The sequence below is a fragment of the Nyctereutes procyonoides genome, unplaced genomic scaffold, assembly GCF_905146905.1.
Source record: "Nyctereutes procyonoides isolate TBG_1078 unplaced genomic scaffold, NYPRO_anot_genome, whole genome shotgun sequence".
Lineage (NCBI taxonomy): Eukaryota > Metazoa > Chordata > Mammalia > Carnivora > Canidae > Nyctereutes > Nyctereutes procyonoides.
This window is the reverse complement of record NW_026575135.1, coordinates 22,628,270-22,649,581: the sequence shown is the minus strand read 5'-3', so window position 1 is coordinate 22,649,581 and position 21,312 is coordinate 22,628,270. Positions and strand designations below refer to the sequence as shown.

Genomic DNA, 21,312 nt, shown 5'->3' with positions numbered 1-21,312 from the left:
TTGCATGTGCTTTAGGTCTTTTATATAGGAAACTATTGTCTAACTTAAGGTCACAAATATTTATGTCTATGTTTTCTAAGAGTTTTCATAATTTGAGCTTTTACAATTAGGCCTTTGATCTATTTTGAGTTATTTTTTATATATGATATGAGGTTTTGGTTTGCTTTTACAAAACAGAATCACATGAAATGTATTAATATTTTTACTTGATAATACGTCTTGGCTATCTCTTCTGGTCAAGTATATCTTTATGTATTTTTAAACATCTGAATAATTTCTTAATTTATAAGCTTCCCTTTCTAGAGTAAAGAATGATACCTATGAGTCTACCTGTAGTCACCCTTGCCTGCTGAGTATTGATCCAAACTCTGTTCAAAGCCAAACTTTAGACCAGTTGCTTTCAGGCTTTTAATGTATCTATTTTGGGATCAACTAAAACATCGTTATTTATAGATTTATTATTTTTTTTATTTTTATTTATTTATTTATGATAGAGAGAGAGAGAGAGAGAGAGAGAGAGAGAGGCAGAGACATAGGCAGAGGGAGAAGCAGGCTCCATGCACCGGGAGCCCGACGTGGGATTCGATCCCGGGTGTCTCCAGGATCGCGCCCTGGGCCAAAGGCAGGAGCTAAACCGCTGCGCCACCCAGGGATTCCTATTTGTAGATTTAAATACTACTGGGGAGGCACAATCTAAGACATATTTGCCCTTTTATAGAAACCATTCATACTAGTTAGACTATCACTCTGATTGTTTCAAGGGAATATTTTTGTTGCTTTGTTTTACATAATTAACAAGTGCAAACTTTACTGAGATGATACGGGGATTAGAGTCATCTGACAAGGATTTTAAAACTGCCATCATAACACTGCTTCAGTTAATAATTACAAATGCACTTGAAATAAATTGCTAGAAAATCTCAGGAAAGAAATAGAAGGTCTATAGATGAACCTAGTGGAATTTTAGAACTGAAAAATACATAACCAAAATTAACTCAGTGGATGAGCCCAGTGGCAGAGTGGAGAAAGCAAAGATGCAGTGAACTTGAAGATAGGATAATAGAAATTGTTCTGTTTAAATAAGAGAAAATAGACTGACAAAGAAAATGAAGAGAACCTCAGAGACCTATGGGGTGTTCGGAAAATAGCTGATATTCATGTCATCAGAATTTCAGGAGAGGAAAAACAGTATGGGAATGAAAAAGTATTAAAAAAAATAATGGTTGAAATCTTTTCAAGTTTGGCAAAAAGCATACATCTACAGATTTAAGAAGCTGAAAAAACTGTAAACATGATAAACCTAAAGAAATCCACACCAGGACACATCATAATTAAACTTCAGTAAATTAAAGATGAAGAAAAATATTGAAAGCAGCAGGAGAGAAATATATCTATAGAGTAAAAAACAATTTTTTAAAAGATTTTATTTATTCATGAGAGACACACAAAGAGAGGCAGAGACATAGGTAGAGGGAGAAGCAGGCTTCCTGTGAGGAGCCCCATGTGGAACTCGATCCTAGGGACCCTGGATCACGCCCTGAGCCAAAGGCTTAACCATTGAGCTACCCAGGTGTCCCTGGGGTAAAAACAGTTTAAATGATAATGGATTTCTCATTAGAGACCTTGGAGACCAGAAGGAAGTGGCACAAAATTTTTCAAGTGCAGAAAGAAAAAGACAGTTAACTCAAAATTCCATATCCAGGGATCCCTGGGTGGCGCAGCGGTTTGGCGCCTGCCTTTGGCCCAGGGCGCGATCCTGGAGACCCGGGATCGAGTTCCACATCGGGCTCCCGGTGCATGGAGCCTGCTTCTCCCTCTGCCTGTGTCTCTGCCTCTCTCTCTCTCTCTCTCTCTCTCTGTGACTATCATAAATAAATAAATAAAAATTTAAAAAAAAATTCCATATCCAGAGAAAGTATCTTTGAAGAATGAAGATGTTCTTAGATGAAGAAGATTCTTGAAACAGTAAGGAAATGATAAAAGAAGAAATCTTGGAACATTAGAAGAAAGAACAATGGAAAGAAAAAAAATATGGGTAAATATAATATACTTCTTGAGTTTCTAAATTATGTTCAGCAATTGAAATATTGTCCTATGTGGTTCTCCTCTTTGTAGTGGAAATATTTAAGATGATTATATTACAAGTGGAGAAATGGTAAGGTGACATAAAGGCAACATAACAACTTCTATACTTCACTTGAACTGATGAAATGTTGATGATATTAGACTGTGATGTTACATCTGTAGAATGTAATACTAAGAGGAACCACTAAAAAAATCTGTACTAAAGTGATACATTAAAATACAGTATAAATAAATCAAAATGGAGTTCCAAAAAAAATGTTTAAATAACCCACAGGAAGGCAGGAAAAAGAAAATAGGAAAAAAAAAAAAACAACTGAGAACAAACAAAACAAAAAATGACAGACTTCAGCCCTAACACTTAGATCATTTACATTTAATGTAATTCTTGAAGTACATAAGAGTTTGGCATAGTGGATATAAAAATATAACTTTATATTGACATAATAGCTTGGATGGACCTTGAGGGCATTATGCTGATTAGAAAAAGGCACTCAGGATGCCTGGGTGGTTCAGCGGTTTAGTGCCTGCCTTCTGCCCAGGGCGTCATCCTGGAGTCTCAAGTTCCCTTGTTGGGCTTCCTGAATGAAGCCTGCTTCTCCCTCTGCCTATGTCTCTGCCTCTCTCTCTCTCTCTCTTTGTGTCTCTCATGAATAAATAAACAAAATCTTTAAAAAAAAAAAAAAAGAAAAAGGCACTCTTAAAAGGCCACTTTCTATATGAATCTATTTGTATAATGTTCTTAGAAATGACAAAATTATGCAGATGGGGAACAGATAAGTGGTTGCCAGGAGTTAGAGATGATGAAGGAGGGGGTAAGCATGACTATAAAACAGTATCATGAAGGATATCTTGTGATGGAATATTTATAGATCTTTATTGCAATGGTAGTTATGTGGAAATACATATGTAATACCATAGAACAACATATATGTTGTTTAACATTAACATAAATTAACATTATGTTAATTTCCTGGTTTTCATATTGTACTCGTTATGTAAGCTTATATAGGATTTCCGTAAGATTTAACTCTTAGGAGGAACTGGGTGCAGGGGTACACTGGACCCCTCTATTATTGTTGCAACTCTGTAAATCTATAATTATCTCAAAATAAAAAGTTAATACTATAGTAAGCATTGTATTCAATGCTGAAACATTAAAAACAATCATTTATGTACACACAGGCATATACATACACTGAAATATCACTTAGTCATAAAAAAGGATGAGATCTTGCCATTTGCAACATCATGGATAGATCTAAAGGGTATATGAAAGAAAGACAAATACCATATGATTTTACTTATAAGTGGAATCTAAAAAATAAATGAATAAAAAGCAGAAACAGACCCATAAATGCAGAGCACAGACTGATGGTTGCTAGTTGGTGGGTGGGGGGAGATGGACAAAATGAGTGAAGAGGAGTGGATGGGAGATAGAGACTTCCATTTATGGAATAAATTAATAAATTATAGGGATGAAAGATACAGCATAAGGAATATGATCAATGGAATTGTAATAGCATTGTATGGTGACAGATGGTAGCTACACTTGTGAACATATGGACTTGTTGAATCACTGTTGTATACCTGAAACTAATGTAACTGTGCGAATATACTTCAATAAAAAATTTAAATTCAGGGAGTTAATATTTTAAAATTTCCCACTTAATTCATGAATGCCAACTTTTATTACTTACATTTAGTAGTATTTTGGGAGTCCTAACCTATGCCATAAGATCAGAAAAATAATGAAAAGATTGTAGGTTTGAAAAGAAAGAAAAAAATGGTAGATGATATGATTTTCTATATAGAAAACTAGAGAATCTAGGCCTAAAAATGAAAGAGTATTACAGGATTAATGAATTTAAGATAATTTTCAAAAGTTAGCTGCATTTCTATGAAGTACAAATACCATTGGCAATAACAACAAAAAAAGTGCTGTTGTGAAATATAGCAAAAGATGTATGGGGCCAAAATAAGTTAATTTCGTAGGAAATTGAAAACCAAGACATTAAAGAAGGGTTAAATAAATAGACATGCTGTTTTCAAGTGTAAGAAACCTAAATTTTTTTTCCTGTGCCATCCTCCAGCAGAAACCTAAATATTTTTAAAATGTAATTTCCTCATTTGATTTAGAGATGTTAAATGTAGTTTTGATCAATCTTAACACTGATTTTGGGAACTTGCCATTTTATTCCAAAATTTATAAAGGTTTAGTTATCATCTGAAAACCTGTTTATGTAATAGCGACATTGAAAATTAATTGGGAGGGAAGCCTCCCAATGGCTCAGTGGCTCAGTGGTTGAGCATATGCCTTTGGCTCAGGGCTTGATCCCGGGGTCCCAAGATCGAGTTGCATATCAGGCTCCCTGCATGGAGCATGCTTCTCCCTCTGCCTGTGTCTCTGCCTCTCTCTGTGTCTCTCATGAATAAATAAATAAAATATTTAAAAAAATTAATGGGGAAATTCTTATGATCATACCAACACACACACACACACACACACACAAAAGAGTAAGCCAAATACTAAAGAAGTAGACAGAGGAGTCTCTCACCTTAGCTGGTATCAAGATTTTAAAAATAAAAGAAGTGGGCAGCCCGTTGGGTCAGCTGTTTAGCGCCACCTTCAGCCCAGGGTGTGATCCTGTAGACCCCAGATCGAGTCCCACATCAGGCTCCCTGCATGGAGCCTGCTTCTCCCTCTGCCTGTGTCTGTGCCTCTCTCTCTCTGGGTCTCTCATGAATAAATAAATAAAGTCTTAAAAAATAAAAAAATAAAAGTATATGAGACTTAAATATACACATATATTATGACAAGTAAAGTAAAAAATAGAAAGGAAGTCAAATTTAATATAGTATTCTAAGATTTAAAATAATGATACCTGAGGCAGTCTTTGTTACTCTCTGGTATAAGTATCCAAATTCCAGAATAAATCATTAAAACTAGGTAAATAAGACTTCTGAGGATTTTATTTTTCAGGTAACATCAGTGCAGTTTGACTTTTCAAGTGAATTTCTGTGCGGTTCTTTTTACTAAAACCTGATGCATGTCATGAAAACATTTTAATTTATAAAAATAGGAGTTAATTTAAAAATGGGAACTGAAATTAATGCTTTTTTACATTTCAATGTCCTTTCACATCAATTCTTTCATTCCCTCCTCCCCCCATTTACACAGAAACTCAATAGATAAAAACCTTCGTTTTCCAGAACAGACATAATATTTGCCTTCTATTTAAAACCCCAAGGGCTAAGATAATTACTTTTTTTTCTTTTGGTCTAAGGGCCCACTAATGAAGTATCAGAACCAAGTCTAGAATCAAGACCTGGTTCCTTGTCCTGTGCTTCTCCCAAATAACTGCAATGCTTTTGTAGCATTAGCTGCTGCTATTTTTGCTCCACTTCTGTAGGATTAATGTAATATCTCAAGAGTTATCATTGAAATGTTGGGAAACACTCAGATTTTAGGCACTGTATCTTCATGACAAAAACTAAAAAAAACATAGATTTTGATTTTTCTCAAGGGCCTATGTTTATTATTACTAGGGCTAGAGTAGACCCTGGATTAGCAATGATTCCATCCAACTCCAAAGAGATCCTTGCAAATATCATTGGGCAAACACCATGTAATTAGCTCGTTTTAATAGAGCAAATAAACATAAGATTAATCAATAAAAGTAAACTTCTGCAGATTTAAACAGAAAAATCTAGGGAGAGCAACAACATTGGTAACTTTAGGAAAAAGGAATTTTATTAGCAGATGATTTTAAACTGCATGGATTTCTCCTTGATATTCACACTGTTTTGTAGATTGTGCATTTTTCTGGAGAGCAGATCTGTAGCTTTTGTTAAATTATCAAAGGAGTCTGACTTTTAAAAGGTTAAGAATTTATAGTAATACAGGATGGGAGGAAAGGCATGTTGGCACAGTTTCAGGAAGGAGCAAGTGATAATAGGGACTGGGCATAGGAAGAACTGAAAAGTGAACAAAATGTATCTATTTCATTTCTGGTCTTTCTGGTTATCCTCTTGTGCTTTCTTTCCAAAGGAGATTTAGAACGATTTCTTTTTTTACATTTATTTATAGATAGGAAAAGCTCTGATTTAAGATACTATAATTCCTTTGTTTTAGCCCTGAGTCTAACTAGCCCCAAATACCTGTACCCAAACTCTTGGACATTTTGTGGGGGTAGTGGACTTTGCCTTTCATTGGAAGGTTGGGAAACACTCAGATTTTAGGTGCTGTTATCTTCATGACAAACATGTAGAAAAACATGCTCCTCTATGATTCTTTCCATGGCTTTTTAATGCTGTTTCTTATGTTTCTTTTCTCAAGAAAATGTTTTCATAATCACAGAAACTCTCTGAGCTTAACTTTTCTAATCTATAAAATGGAGATAAAAAGGAAAATTGGCATAAGCTCCCAACACCTATTAACAGGAAGGGTTCATGGCAGTACTCTAAAACCACTAGAAACATACTATTGTCCTTTAGAACTCTACTGTCTTAGACATTCATGCCTTTCCATTGGAATACCAACTTCTCTGCAGTTTTCTCTAACCAACCCTGCATCTTAGTTTCACTCCCTCAAAATTGAAGTTGGGACCATGTGATTACTGCATCTAAGTCTGCTGCCTTTGGCTTCTGTAGTGGGTTTTAGATCCTGCCTCCCCATCTCTCTTAGGATTCCTTCAGAAGAGGAAGAGTGCTTTGATACTAACGAGCCCAAAAGACAAATAGCTAGCTATCCATTTAATTCAGTTCTTAGGCAGCTTCTTTCTTGCTTAACCCTGTTTTAAATTGTAATTCCCTAATGATATATGATGTTGAACATCTTTTTATGGGGTTACTTGCTATCTGTATATCTTCTTGGGTGAAGTATCTGTTAGTGTATTATGCCCATTTTAAAATCAGGTAGTGTATTTTCTTACTGTTGAATTTTAGGAGTTCTTTGGGTATTTTGGAGAACAGTTCTATATGAGATGTGTCTTTTGCAAATACCTTTTCCCAGTGTGTGGCTTATCTTCTCATTGTTTTGATATGACCTGTCAGAGAACAATTTTTAATTTACTGAAGTCCAGCTTATCAGCTACTTTCATGAATTGTGCCTTGGTGTTGTGTCTGAAAAGTCCTAATCATATCCAAGGTCTTCTGAATTTTCTCCTGTGTTATCTTCTAGACATTTGTTATCTTCATGATTTTGTGTTTTACATCTAGGTCTATGATCCCTTTTGAGTTAATTTTTGTGAAGGTCTCTTGGTTCTTCTTTTTCCCCCCATGTACATGTCCAATAGTTATAGCCCCATTTGTTGAAAAAGCTGTTGTTGCTCCATCATATTGCCTCTGCTCCTTCGTCGAACATTAGTTGACTGGGGCGCCTTGCTGACTCAGTTGGTGGAGCATGTGTCTCTCGGGGTTGTACGTTTGAGACCCACATTGGATGCAGAGGTTGCTTAAAAATAAAATCTTAAAAAAAATTTGGTTGACTATATTTATGTGGGTCTATTTCTGGCTCTCTGTTCCATTGATCTATTTGTTCTTTTGCTAAAATCATACTGTCTTGATTACTATTAGCTTTATAATAAGTCTTGAAAGTTGGGTAGTATTGAATCTCAGTATCGAGTTGGCTATTGTGGATCTTTTGTTTTTCCATATAAACTTTACAATCAGTTTGTTCATATCCACAAGATAACTTGCTGGGATTTTTTTTTTTTTAAAGAAAGGGACTGTATTTTACTGTATTTTGAAAATAACCAATGAATGCAGGAATGAGTGACATTTTAAAGGTTAGTAGACTATGATTGTCAGAATTCTGTTTAATTACATAGTTACAGTTCATCACATGATAATACAAATATAAGGAAATCATAGTGCTAACAATATTGAATAACTCATGGGTAAAAACCATCAATTTAGATGTTCAAAATCTCAGTCCTGCAAAATTGTGGTGTAAAGTAGTATTTTTGAACTGCTTTTTTTTTTTAAGATTTTATTTATCAATTCATGAGAGACACACAGAGAGAGAGGCAGAGACACACAGGCAGAGGGAGAAGCAGGCTCCATGCACGGAACCCAACATGGGACTCCATCCCTGGTCCCCAGGATCACGCCCTGGGGCAAAGGCGGTGCTAAACCGCTGAGCCACCCGGGCTGCCCCTTGAACTGTTTGTTTTAAGTGATGGAGGAAATTTTAATATTAACTTGCTGTGATTTTGATTAGGATTGTATTTGAGTCTCTAGGTCAAGTTGGAAAGAATGGACATCTTGACGATATTGAGTCTTTCTGTCCATGAGCATGGGTTATTTCTCTAATCACTTCTTTGATATCTTTCATCAGAGTTTTGTAGTTTTCCTCATCTAGATTTTGTACTTATTTTGTTAGATTTATACCTAAGTATTAAAAAAATTTTTTTTTGGTGCTAATGTAAATGATAAGTGTGGTTAAATTTTTTTTTTAAGTAAGCTCTACACCCCATGTGGGGCTTGAACTCATGACCCTGAGATGTTGATATGCTCTACCAACTAAGCCAGCCAGGTACCCTTGTTTTGTACAGTTTTAAATGTGGGTTTTTGATTTTTTTAATACGGAGTTGTGAGATTTTTTTCTTACAATTTTATCAGTCTGATCATACTGACCATACAAATATTTCCTCCTAAACTTGCTTTTCTTTTTTTTTTTTTAAGATTTTATTTAGAGAGAGAGGCAGAGACACAGGCAGAGGGAGAAGTAGGCTCCCAGCAGGGAGCCTGATGGGGGACTTGATCTCTGGACCTGGGATCACACCTTGAGCCAAAGGCAGACGCTCAACCACTGAGCCACCCAGGCACCCCAACTATTTTCTTTTTTAAGCTTTTACTCATTTACTTGAGAGAGCGAGAGAGAGAATGCATGTATGAGCGGGGGGAAGAGGGAGAAAGACAATCTCAAGCAGACTCCATGCGTATTGTGGAGCTGGATGTGGGGCTTGATGCCCTGACCCTGAGATCACAACCTGAGCTGAAATCAAAAGTTGGAAGCTTAACCAGTTGAGCCACCCAGATACCCCATACTTGCCTTTTTAACACTTCCTTGAATACACGTTTTAAATTCTCAGTCTAGTCTATCCATTTTTTTTAAAAGTTCATGATTTTTATATTCAATTTAAGAAATATTTGCCTAGCCCAAGATCACTAAGATTTTCTGTTTTCTTTTAGATATTTTATAGTTTCAGTCTATTTAGTTCTATTCATGAATCATTTCAAGTTTTGCATTTGGTATGAAGTGTAAGGATAATATATAGATTATATTTATATATTTCATATATATTTCAATTTTGTTGATCTGTGTCTATTTTTATGCCAATGCCACACTGTCTAGATTACTGTAGTTTTACAGTAAGTCTTAGATTAAATGAAATCATTAAAAAATACTTAGGAAGAGGAATTGATGTGAGACTACAAGGGGCAGTCCAGTGGGAAACATACTTTGATTCAAAATAGATTTTAGCGTTAGGTGTTGCCTGAAAGTGGAGAGAGTCTTGTAAAAATGTACTGAATTACCCATCTCGTGGATGTATTGGGCAGGGCTTGGATGTCAGCTAAGGTGGAGCTTTGAACTGTAATGTAGCACAAGGAGAGTGGCAGGTCTGTACTCTTAAGTATTGTTTTTAGGCATTGTCTTGGGATTTCCTTTTCTCCCCCCACCCCTGCACACTTAGTCCTAATCTTCATTGATGGGAAAATACTTGGTGTTTACTGGAATTTAGCAGTTCTCCTGCATCTTTGTGGTCTTTGACCTTTTCTAGAAGCTGGCATGCTACAATCCTAGTGTGGGATTCTTTTGCAATTCTTCACTGATGTTTTGTAAATAGCTCTTTGTGGTCATTTGGATAGGAGCTTCTCTTGTTATCTTATTATTCCTAGAAGAAATTACTTCTCATCCTTGTTTAAGACCTATTATCTAAATCTGGACTATTGAACTCTTCTTTTGGTATAAATGAAATGGAGGGAGTTTCTATGATGGGCTTTTTTTTTTTTTTAATTTATTCATGAGAGACACAGAGAAAGAGTCAGAGACATAGGCAGAGGGAGAAGCAAGCTCTCTGCGGGGAGCCTGATGTGGAACTCAATCTTAGGACCCCAGGATCACAACCTGAGCCAAAGGCAGCCGCTCACCCACTGAGCCACCCAGGTGCCCTTCTATCATGGGCTTTAAATGAAAAACATATATAACTTAAACCATAGATATGTGACATGAAACTGGTTGCTGGCCATAGGAGTAATTTAATTTCCTCTGCCTCTTTGTCAAGAGGCTATAGGAGATTTCTGCATTGAGGATGAGCTTAGATTGGATTACTCATGAAGGGCCCTTCTAACTTTTTGCCTTCAAGCTTTGTTCGGAGGTCCCAGCTTCTTTTCTCTTAGACTTAGACTTACAAATCTAGTTCTAACTCTAATCTTGGCATATAGTGGGTGCTAAAGAAAAGTTTGCTTAGTTAATGAATTTGCAAAAGTTCTTTATGGTGTCCTCTTTTTTTCTCTTGCAGTTAAAAGAGCCAAATTTCAGGGTTCACCAGGTAAGGCCAGTCTTTAATTATTATGTCTTTTTCCTTCATACTTGCTGTGATTTTTTTTTTTTTACTTGCTGTGATTTAAAATCAATCTTTTTTTTTAATGTTTTATTTATTTATTTGAGAGAGACAGGGAGAGAGAGAGAGCGAGCGCATGTGCACCCAGCAGAAGGAGAGGGTAGAAGCAGGCTCCCCCGCCCAGGTGGGAGGCTGTTGTGGGGCAATTCCAGAACCCTGAGATCATGACCTGAGCCAAAGGCAGATGTTTAACCAACTGAAACACCCAGTTGCCCCTAAAAATCAATCTTTTAAACAGTCATTAAGGGGTGCTTCCTTGGCTCAGTTATTTAGGTGTCTGCCTTCAGCTGGAGTGGTGATCCTGGGGTTTTGGGATTGAGCCCTGAGTCTGACTCCCTGCTGGCGAGGAGCCTGCTTCTCCCTCTCCTCCTACATGTCATTCCCCTTGCTTGTGCTCCCTCTCTCTGTCAAATAAATGAATGACTGAATGTTTAATCAGTCATTAATTTCATTTAATTCACTGATTACATAAATTCACAAAATTTATTGTTAAAAATCAATATAGAAAGATGTGGTCAAGGGGTACAAAGTTTCAGTAATGCAAAGTGAATAATTTCTGGAGAATTAACATATAGTGTGTTCATAATTAATGAGTATGGTATACTTGGAATTTGCTAAGAGGGTAGATCTCAAGCTGTCAATGTATACACACACTTTAAAGGAAAATGGTAATTATGTGAGTTGTGATGACTATATTAATTAGGTTGATTATGGTGGTTGTTTAGCAATATATATCAAATCAGGTTGTACACTTTAAATACATACAATTTTAAATTGTCAATTATACCTCAATAAAGCTGGAAAAAATCAATGCTATTGTAAAACATTAAGGAAATCTATCTCTATATCTAGTGAAAACTTAAAGTCCCCTTACTTTTTGGACAACTCAATTCTACTTCTCAGCAGTAACTATTTAGAGGTTTGTGTATACCTTCTCAGGTTTTGTCTGTGCATAAGCCTATATAAACAAATAGATTAACTTTGTTTGACCTGCTTTTATTCCAACAGATCACTTTGAGTGTGTATGGGTACATATATCTAGTTCTTCCTTTTATTTTTATTTCTTTATCTCAAGTTAACTTTGAGGGCATCTAGGTGGCACTTTGGTTAAGTTTCTGACTCTTGGTTTCAGCACAAGTCATGATCTCAGCATTGTGAGATTGAGCCCCACATCATGCTCCATGCTCAGCATCATGTACTGGGTTTCTTTCTTCCTCTTTTTCTACCTTTCTTCCTGCATGTGTGCTCACTTTCTCTCTCTCTCTCAAATAAATAAATCTTTTTTTAAAAGATTTTATTTATTTATTCATGAGAGACACACAGAGAGAGGCAGAGACACAGAGGGAGAAGCAGGCTCTCCACAGGGAGCCCAATATGAGACTTGATCCCAGGATCGCAGGATCACGCCCTGGGCCAAAGGCAGACGTTCAACTGCTGAGCCTCCCAGGCATCCCTCAAATAATTAAATCTTAAAAAGAAAAAAAAAAGTTAACCTTCTGCCCAGTGTGGGATTGGAACTCATGATTCTGAAGTCAAGAATCCCATGCCCTACCAACTTGAGCCAGTCAGGAACCCCTCTGCTTCTTTCTTTTTAAGTGTACAGAATTTTGTTATAAATTTGTACCCTAGGTTCCTGATTGATGAATATTTAGGTTGTTTCCATTTTTTTTTACTATTAGAAGCAATACATGTTTTTGTGCATTTATCACTATCTGCTTTTGCAAGTGTATTTATACACTAGAATCCAAAAATAGAGAATTGCTGGGCCAAAGGTATGCATTTAAAAACAAAATATGGTAGCTGCTGCCACATTGTATTTCTGAAAGTTTTGGGAAGATTATACTTAAAGTATATATAATTGTTTATTCAAACCCTTATCAATATTAGGTAGTATGAAATTTTTTAATCTAAAATTTTTTAAAAAATGAATGTAGTTGACATACAATGTTATAGTTGGTGGCGTACAACATAGTGATTGTAAAGTATATACATTATGCTGTGCTCACAGGTGTAGCTACCATCTGTCACGATATGATATATCACGGTACCATTGACTATATTCCTTTTGCTGTGCCTTTTATTCCTGTGACTTATTCATTCCATTACTGGGAGCCTCTGTCTCTCACTCCCCATTTTACCCTTCCCCATTCCTCTGGCAACCATCAGTTTATTCTGTTTTTGTAGGTCTGATTCTGCCTTTTTTTTTTTAAAGATTTTATTTATTTATGAGAGAGAGCGAGAGAGAGAGAGAGAGAGAGAGAGAGAGAGAGTGCATGTGTGCGCAAGTGAAGGGAGAGGAGGGGCAGAAGGAAAAGCAGACTCCCTACTGATCAGGGAGCCCAAAGCAGGGCTTGATCCCAGGACCTGGGAATCTTGACCTGAGCTGAAGGCAGATGCTTAACCGACTGAGCCACCCAAGCACCCCTACTTTTCTTTTTTAAAGATTTATATATTTAAGAGAGAGAGGGTGAGTACACAGTGTGGGAGGGGCAGAGAGAGGGGGAGAGAGAATCCTAAGCAGACTCCTTCTGAACATAGAAGCTGTGGGTATGTGGGCTTGATCTGACCTGCTGAAATCAGAAGTCAAATGCTAAAAGGACTGAGCCACCCAGGTGTCCCACTATTGCTTTTTATGTAAGTTGTGGCTTAGTCCAGCCTTAATAGATCAAGCTTTGAATCTCTTTCCTTTATGAGGACCTTTTCTCAATTCTTGTCCCTGTCAACAGCTAAAGGTAACCCTTTCCTCTCTGATCCTTTACCACTTTTCTCTTTCTCTTATGATACTTATTTCTATTTTATTTTATATATTTTTAAAGATTTTATTTGATAGATTTATTTCATCATTTTATTAACTTTTCTACTAGATCAGTTAGATTTTTTTTTCAAACTGAATATGGGCTATAAAATCAATTTGGTTGTGATTAATGTAATAGTTTAAATAAATTAGAATAGGAAATACCAATGATCACATCTTGTATTTCATGAACTTTTGTTTTCATTTGTGTGTATGTGTGTCTACAGGGTCAAATATTTATCTCTAAAATTTGGAAAACTATTAAAGCCTATGCTTTTGAGACTAGAATGTGTTTTATAACTTTTTATAGCTCTGCATGCTTAGAATGATGCCATATGGTACACAATATAGTTTTATATTTTTCTTCAACATATAATACTTTAGTTTGGGTTACTCAATTCCAAAGGTTTTGTGGGATTGAGTAACAATCTGAGCACTAAGTATTACATCTTCATTTTGCATTTTTTTTAAAGATAAATTTAACACATATGTGACCCTGAAAGTGCAGAATGTGAAGAGCACAACTGTAGCAGTTCGTGGTGATCAACCTTCTTGGGAACAAGATTTTATGTTGTAAGTATTTTGCAGCAGCAGCCTACAATATTCTTTATGAAAACTATAGAGTTGCCGGAACAAGTGAGATGTGAGGTGGGTGAAGTACATCTGCAGTTTTGTTCTTTCCTGGATGTGTAATTGATTCTACATTATGTGAATTATGAATACAAGTAAACTCCCAATTCATTTATGTGGGTAAATACACTGTCTAGTAAGATTTTCCCAGTGGTCAGAATTAGGATATAGTACAATATACTTGGCATGATATTAAACATAATTTAAATCTTTGATTCTCAGAAGGTTCCTTGAAGGAATGTGGTTATGTGTGTGTGTGTGTGTGTGTGTCTGTATGTATGTGTGTGTTTGAGAGAGAGAAAATTTGAGTGTGTGCATGTATGTATACCCAGGTTACCTGCTATAGAAGATGAGGATTTCTGTGCTTTAGATCTTTTTACTTTATGGAGTGAAATGTCATACTTTCTCTAATTAATAAAAATGAGTGACCACTAATAGAATTTCTCACATATAACACAAAATGTAGTATATTATGATTGTAAGCTCTGGCTTTAAAAACTTGACACTTCTTTTTTTCCTCTGAAGTTTCAGGAATTTTTTTCTACTCTAGAAAAGGGGAGAAAAATGTAGAATATCATTCTGAAAGACTATACAAATCATTGAGCTTCTCTGAGTGGCAGTTACTTTACCTGTAAAGGTCTATCTTTTTTATGAGGTTATGCTTGTTTTCTGGGAAGTTAGGCATAAGAGTGCCAAACAAGAAAATGTATTAAAATTGCTGTGAGTTTTGAAATGGAAGTGAAATTGCTTTCCAAGTTTTGTGGTGCATCTCAGAGGCACATAGAGATGATTATTTTCATGTAGATTCCTTCCAGTCCTTTGGGCTTTTTTTATTATTATTATTATTATTATTATTATTATTTTTTCCTTTGGGCTTTTAATATATTGCTTCTTATAGTACCATTTAAGAAACTACATTATAAGTAGTTAAAGGGTAACATTATGAGGGACAGTACCAGAAGCTATAGATAGAAAAGGATGGAAAGAAGGTGTTGAGGAGGTAGATTTGTCTTGCATAATTGGGTAGTTGTTGTGCTAGTTATTAGGATAGGGGACAACATAAGATCAGTAATGAATAAGCTTATATTTGAGGTTCTTACAGGACTGGTAGGAAGAGAGGTACAGAAGATAGTTAGGGACTTGAATCTGGCACTCAGGAAGGAAGTCCTGGATTGGAGAAATATTTTGGTCAGTTGGAGCTGTAGGCTTAGATGAGGAAGTTTAGGGAGAGTGTGAGTAAATTGAGAACAGGGCCTGGGGTAAAGCCTGGAGGGCACCAGCATTTAAAGTGGGACAGAGGGGATCCCTGGGTGGCGCAGCAGTTTGGCGCCTGCCTTTGGCCCAGGGCGCGATCCTGGAGACCCGGGATCGAATCCCACGTCGGGCTCCCGGTGCATGGAGCCTGCTTCTCCCTCTGCCTGTGTCTCTGCCTCTCTCTCTCTCTCTCTCTCTCTCTCTCTCTCTCTCTCTCTCACTGTGTGCCTATCATAAAAAAAAAATTTAAAGTGGGACAGAGGGGGCTAAAAAGGAATGAACAGAGAGAGAGAAGGGGAAACAGGAAACAAAGAACTAGGGCTTCAAGAAGAAAGAGGGCTAGTGTTGTCAACATTTCTCCACTGCTTGCCTCTCAAGATTATAAACCTCGTTCATTCCCTTTCTCAGTTACAGTGACATGAGAGTAAGACTGTGTGTTCCTTTCTCTATACCTGTAATGGCAAAGTCAGCTATGAGTGGTTTATTCAAGTCTCTTCCCATGGCTATTGACATATAAAATCCAGCAATCCAACTTTCTTCTGACTTCCAGTTGGCAATAATAATCACTTACTGTTACAATTGTTCCATTGTGTGAAACCTAGTGATCTTCTACAGCCTCTCATCAGCATAGCTAGCTCTTTATTCTTATGTGCTTATTTTTCAATTTCCCATAGCACTTCCTCTTTCAACCCTTCTGTGATTGTGTGAATTTTTTTCGTCTCCCACCTTGACTTTGCTCTCTCCTGTTACACATAGATTTTATTAGCTACATTTTCCTTTTATGCTCCTATTCCTTATTCCTCCTACTCTATTCTTTTGTCACTGGCAACTCCATTGCTGGTCTCTTGTCTCCCTTTCTCCTTTTTTCTTTCTTCTGATATATTATGTGGCAGTATCTAATACTCAGTTTTGTATTTCTCATTATTTATCTTTAATATTTCTGTATCTTATTTCCAGGACTAGATTATTCATTTAAGGGAAAGTAGGGCATCTTTACTTACTGTGAATTTGCCTAGCCCAAAATGTTGTATATGTTTATGCACATATATTATTGATTGATTCATAGAGGATAGGAGTTCCCCAGAGCTCTGGGGGATGATGCATAAAGAGAGAGCTCTCAGACTACTACTACTACTACTACTACTACTACTACTACTACTACTACTTCTTCTTCTTCTTCTTCTTTCTTCTTTTCTTCTTTCTTCTTCTTTCTTCTTCTTCTTCTCCTCCTCCTTCTTCCTTTCTCCTTCTTCCTTTCTCCTTCCTCCTTTCTCCTTTCTCCTTTCTCCTTCCTCCTTCCTCCTTTCTCCTTCCTCCTTCCTCCTTCCTCCTTCTTCCTTCTTCCTTCTTCCTTCCTCCCTTCCTTCCTCCTTCCTCCTTCTTTCCAAGATTTTATTTATTTATTCATTCCTGAGAGACAGAGAGAAGCAAGGAGCCTGATGTGGGACTCAATCCTAGACCCTGGGATCACAGCCTGAGCTGAAGGCAGATGCTCATCCACTGAGTCACCCAGGCGTCCCATCTCAGACTTCTTTTAAATTGGGCCTGGTGAACACACATAGATGAGATAAGATGCTTCTACTTACTTACTTACTTACTTACTTACTTACTTACTTACTTACTTACTTTATTTATTTATTTATTTATTTATTTATTTATTAAATTTATTTTTTTATTGGTGTTCAATTTGCCAACATATAGAATAACACCCAATGCTCATCCCATCAAGTGCCCATCTCAGTGCCTGTCACCTAGTCACCCCCACCCCCCGCCCACCTCCCCTTCCACCACCCCTAGTTCATTTCCCAGAGTTAGGAGTCTTTCATGTTCTGTCTCTCTTAGGTAAAGAAGCTTCTTACAGAAGATATCCTCATTGTTTGGGTTTTATTCCCCAGAGCTCCCTAAGAACTTTTTTTCTATCCAATTCAAGCTGTAAAGACCTCTGGCTGTTTCTTTCATCTATTGGCTTGAGATGTTGCTTAGGACTTACTTGAGGAACATTATGTATGTATTCCAGTTTTTTTCTTTTCCAGATTCAAAAGATTTGGGATTGTCAGATGTCTTTTTCAGGGCTAACTGATTAATTAGGTTGAATGAAACTATGACAAAAGCTTAGTTTTCTCACACTGTGAACACCTTAACTTACTGGCTGGGTTTAGTCACCTACTTTGTGGCATTGAACAGCTCTCAAGATAGCTTGGAAGGTTTTAGAAAAAGGAACTGGGTCCTATACCGTGTATTTTGCTCAAAGTACCAAACCATACATATTATATGTGCTGAGGAAACATTAATTAAGTGAACTCATTAGTACATTCTCTGTTCTATTGTATTTATGTAAAAGGGGTGGATTTTCTTTGCTTCACTTGTTTTCAACACACTTAATGAGAAGTCTATGGCTGTTATACCATATATTAAACTTGTGAATCTGAGAACATGTATCTTACTAGAACAGGGAAACCAAGCTTTCTCTAAAGTGTGAACTTGAAACTTCATGTGATGAATAGCTGTTGTCTCCCTGAGAATACCTTTCTGCTTTTTCTGCTAGAATTGGCCTTTTCTCATCTTTCTCGGATTCCCTTTCAAATAATCTTATATTTCAATTAGAGCTTTCTGGGGGATGTTTTTAGCATAATATAAGTGTTTACTTGTTCCACTCTAAGACTGTAATTACGTTTGATTTGGCCCTTCCGCTGATATTCCACCATGTATGATGTTGCTTTTGCTTAGTAGTTATGTCGCTCTTTCTGGAATGATTTTCTTTCTTCTTTCTTTCTTTCTTTCTTTCTTTCTTTCTTTCTTTCTTTCTTTCTTTCTTTCTCTTTTTTTTAAAATTCTGTTTTGTCTTTTTATTATTTTTATTTATTTATTTTTAATTTATTTATGATAGACATAGAAAGAGAGAGAGGGGGGCAGAGACACAGGCAGAAGGAGAAGCAGGCTCCATGCTGGGAGCCTGATGTGGGACTCGATCCTGGGGCTCCAAGATCAGGCCCTGGGCTTTTCTTTCTTTCTTTCTTTCTTTCTTTCTTTCTTTCTTTCTTTCTTTCTTTCTTTTCTTTCTTTCTTTCTTTCTTTCTTTCTTTTTTCTTTCTTCTTTCTTATTATTTTTAATAATAAATTTATTTTTTATTGGTGTTCAATTTGCCAACATACAGAATAACACCCAGTGCTCATTCCATCAAGTGCCCACCTCAGTGCCCGTCACCCAGAACCCCCCCCCCCCGCCCACCTCCCCTTCCACCACCCCTAGTTCATTTCCCAGAGTTAGGAGTCTTCCATGTTCTGTCTCCCTTTCTGATATTTCCCACTTATTTTTCCTCCTTTCCCCTTTATTCTCTTTCACTATTATTTACATTCCCCAAATGAATAAGACCATAGACTCTGGCTGCCCCCCACCCCAGATAAACACTGTATTTCATTCTCTACTCATCAGTTATGAACTTCACTGCCAGTGGCCGGATGATTTAAGTTTGGGAGTTGGGGAGTGAGGCCCTTACTGAAGGTATGGCCTTGACTCTGTAGCCTAAAGTAGTTAATTAGTCGGTGGGAGAAGCCAGGAGCAAACCAGAGATCTGGTACAGAAAGGAAGGGATATTTATTAACAGGAGTTGTCTTTTCAAAAGCTTTTATTTTTGGCAATAAAGAGCACAACATAATCTCCAAAAAAAAAGAAATGTTTGTCCTCCGATTGACTTATTTCACTCAGCATAATACCCTCAGTTCCATCCACGTCAAAGCAAATGGTGGGTATTTGTCGTTTCTAATGGCTGAGTAATATTCCATTGTATACATAGACCACATCTTCTTTATCCATTCATCTTTCGATGGACACCGAGGCTCCTTCCACAGTTGGGCTATTGTGGACATTGCTGCTAGAAACATCGGGGTGCAGGTGTCCTCGCGTTTCATTGCATCTGTATCTTTGGGGAAAATCCCCAGCAGTGCAATTGCTGGGTCATGGGGCAGATCTATTTTTAACTCTTTGAGGAACCTCCACACAGTTTTCCAGAGTGGCTGCACCACTTCACATTCCCACCAACAGTGCAAGAGGGTTTCCTTTTCTCCGCATCCTCTCCAACATTTGTGGTTTCCTGCCTTATTAATTTTCCCCATTCTCACTGGTGTGAGGTGGTATCTCATTGTGGTTTTGATTTGTATTTCCCTGATGGCAAGTGATGCGGAGCATTTTCTCATGTGCTTGCTGGCCATGTCTATGTCTTCCTCTGTGAGATTTCTGTTCATGTCTTTTGCCCATTTCATGATTGGGTTGTTTGTTTCTTTGCTGTTGAGTTTAATAAGTTCTTTATAGATCTTGGAAACTAGCCCTTTATCTGATACGTCATTTGCAAATATCTTCTCCCATTCTGTAGGTTGTCTTTGAGTTTTGTTAACTGTTTCTTTTGCTGTGCAAAAGCTTCTTATCTTGATGAAGTCCCAATAGTTCATTTTTGCTTTTGTTTCTCTTGCCTTCATGGATGAATCTTGCAAGAAGTTACTGTGGCCAAGTTCAAAAAGGGTGTTGCCTGTGTTCTCCTCTAGGATTTTTATGGAATCTTGTCTCACATTTAGAACTTTCATCCATTTTGATTTTATCATTGTGTATGGTGCAAGAGAGTGGTGAAATACAGCATCCATTCCTGATCAAAACTCTTCAGAGTGTAGGGATAGAGGGACCATTCCTCAATATCTTAAAAGCCATCTACGAAAAGCCCACAGCAAATATCATTCTCAATGGGGAAGCACTGGGAGTCTTTCCCCTAAGATCAGGAACAAGACAGGTATGTCCACTCTCACCACTGCTATTCAACATAGTAATAGAAGTCCTAGCCTCAGCAATCAGGCAACAAAAGGAAATCAAAGGCATTCAAATAGGCAAAGAAGAAGTCAAACTCTCCCTCTTCGCCAGTGACATGATACTCTACATAGAAAACCCAAAAGCCTCCACCCCAAGAATGCTAGAACTCATTCAGCAATTTGGCAGTGTGGCAGGATACAAAATCAATGCCCAGAAGTCAGTGGCATTTCTATACACTAAGAATGAGACTGAAGAAAGAGAAATTAAGGAGTCAATCCCATGTACAATTGCACCCAAAAGCATAAGATACCTAGGAATAAACCTAACCAAAGAGTAAAGAATCTATACCCTAAAAACTACAGAACACTTCTGAAAGAAATTGAGGAAGACACAAAGAGATGAAAAAATATTCCATGCTCATGGATTGGCAGAATTAATATTGTGAAAATGTCAATGTTACCCAGAGCAATTTACACTTTTAATGCAATCCCTATCAAAATACCATGGACTTTCTTCAGAGAGTTGGAACAAATTATTTTAAGATTTGTGTGGAATCAGAAAGGACCCGGAATAACCAGGGGAATATTGAAAAAGAAAACCATAGGTGGGTGCATCACAATGTCAGATTTCAGTTTGTACTACAAAGCTGTCGTCATCAGGACAGTGTGGTACTGGCACAAAAACAGGCACATAGATCAATGGAACAGAATAGAGAATCCAGAAGTGGACCCTCAACTTTATGGTCAACTAATATTCGACAAAGGAGGAAAGACTATCCACTGGAAAAACGACAGTCTCTTCAATAAATGGTGCTGGGAAAATTGGACATCCACATGCAGAAGAATGAAACTGGACCACTCTCTTTCACCATACACAAAGATAAACTCAAAATGGATGAAAGATCTAAATGTGAGACAAGATTCCATCAAAATCCTAGAGGAGAACACAGGCAACACCCTTTTTGAACGCGATAGTAACTTCCTGCAAGATACATCCACGAAGGCAAAAGAAACAAAAGCAAAAATGAACTATTGGGACTTCATCAAGATAAGAAGCTTTTGGACAGCAAAGGGTACAGTCACAAAACTCAAAGACAGCCTACAGAATGGGAGAAGATATTTGCAAAT

The 21,312-nt window shown here is 37.1% G+C and overlaps 1 protein-coding gene across 1 annotated transcript in view; it reads left to right on the top strand.

Annotated features, from left to right (window-relative positions):
• UNC13B (unc-13 homolog B) overlaps nt 1-21,312 on the top strand; it is a 227,314-nt gene that overhangs the window by 45,104 nt on the left and 160,898 nt on the right. Inside the window, exons 2-3 of the mRNA XM_055301919.1 lie at nt 10,611-10,640; nt 13,980-14,079. Coding sequence (XP_055157894.1) covers nt 10,611-10,640; nt 13,980-14,079 — 130 coding nt within the window. The remainder of the gene's footprint in view (nt 1-10,610; nt 10,641-13,979; nt 14,080-21,312) is intronic.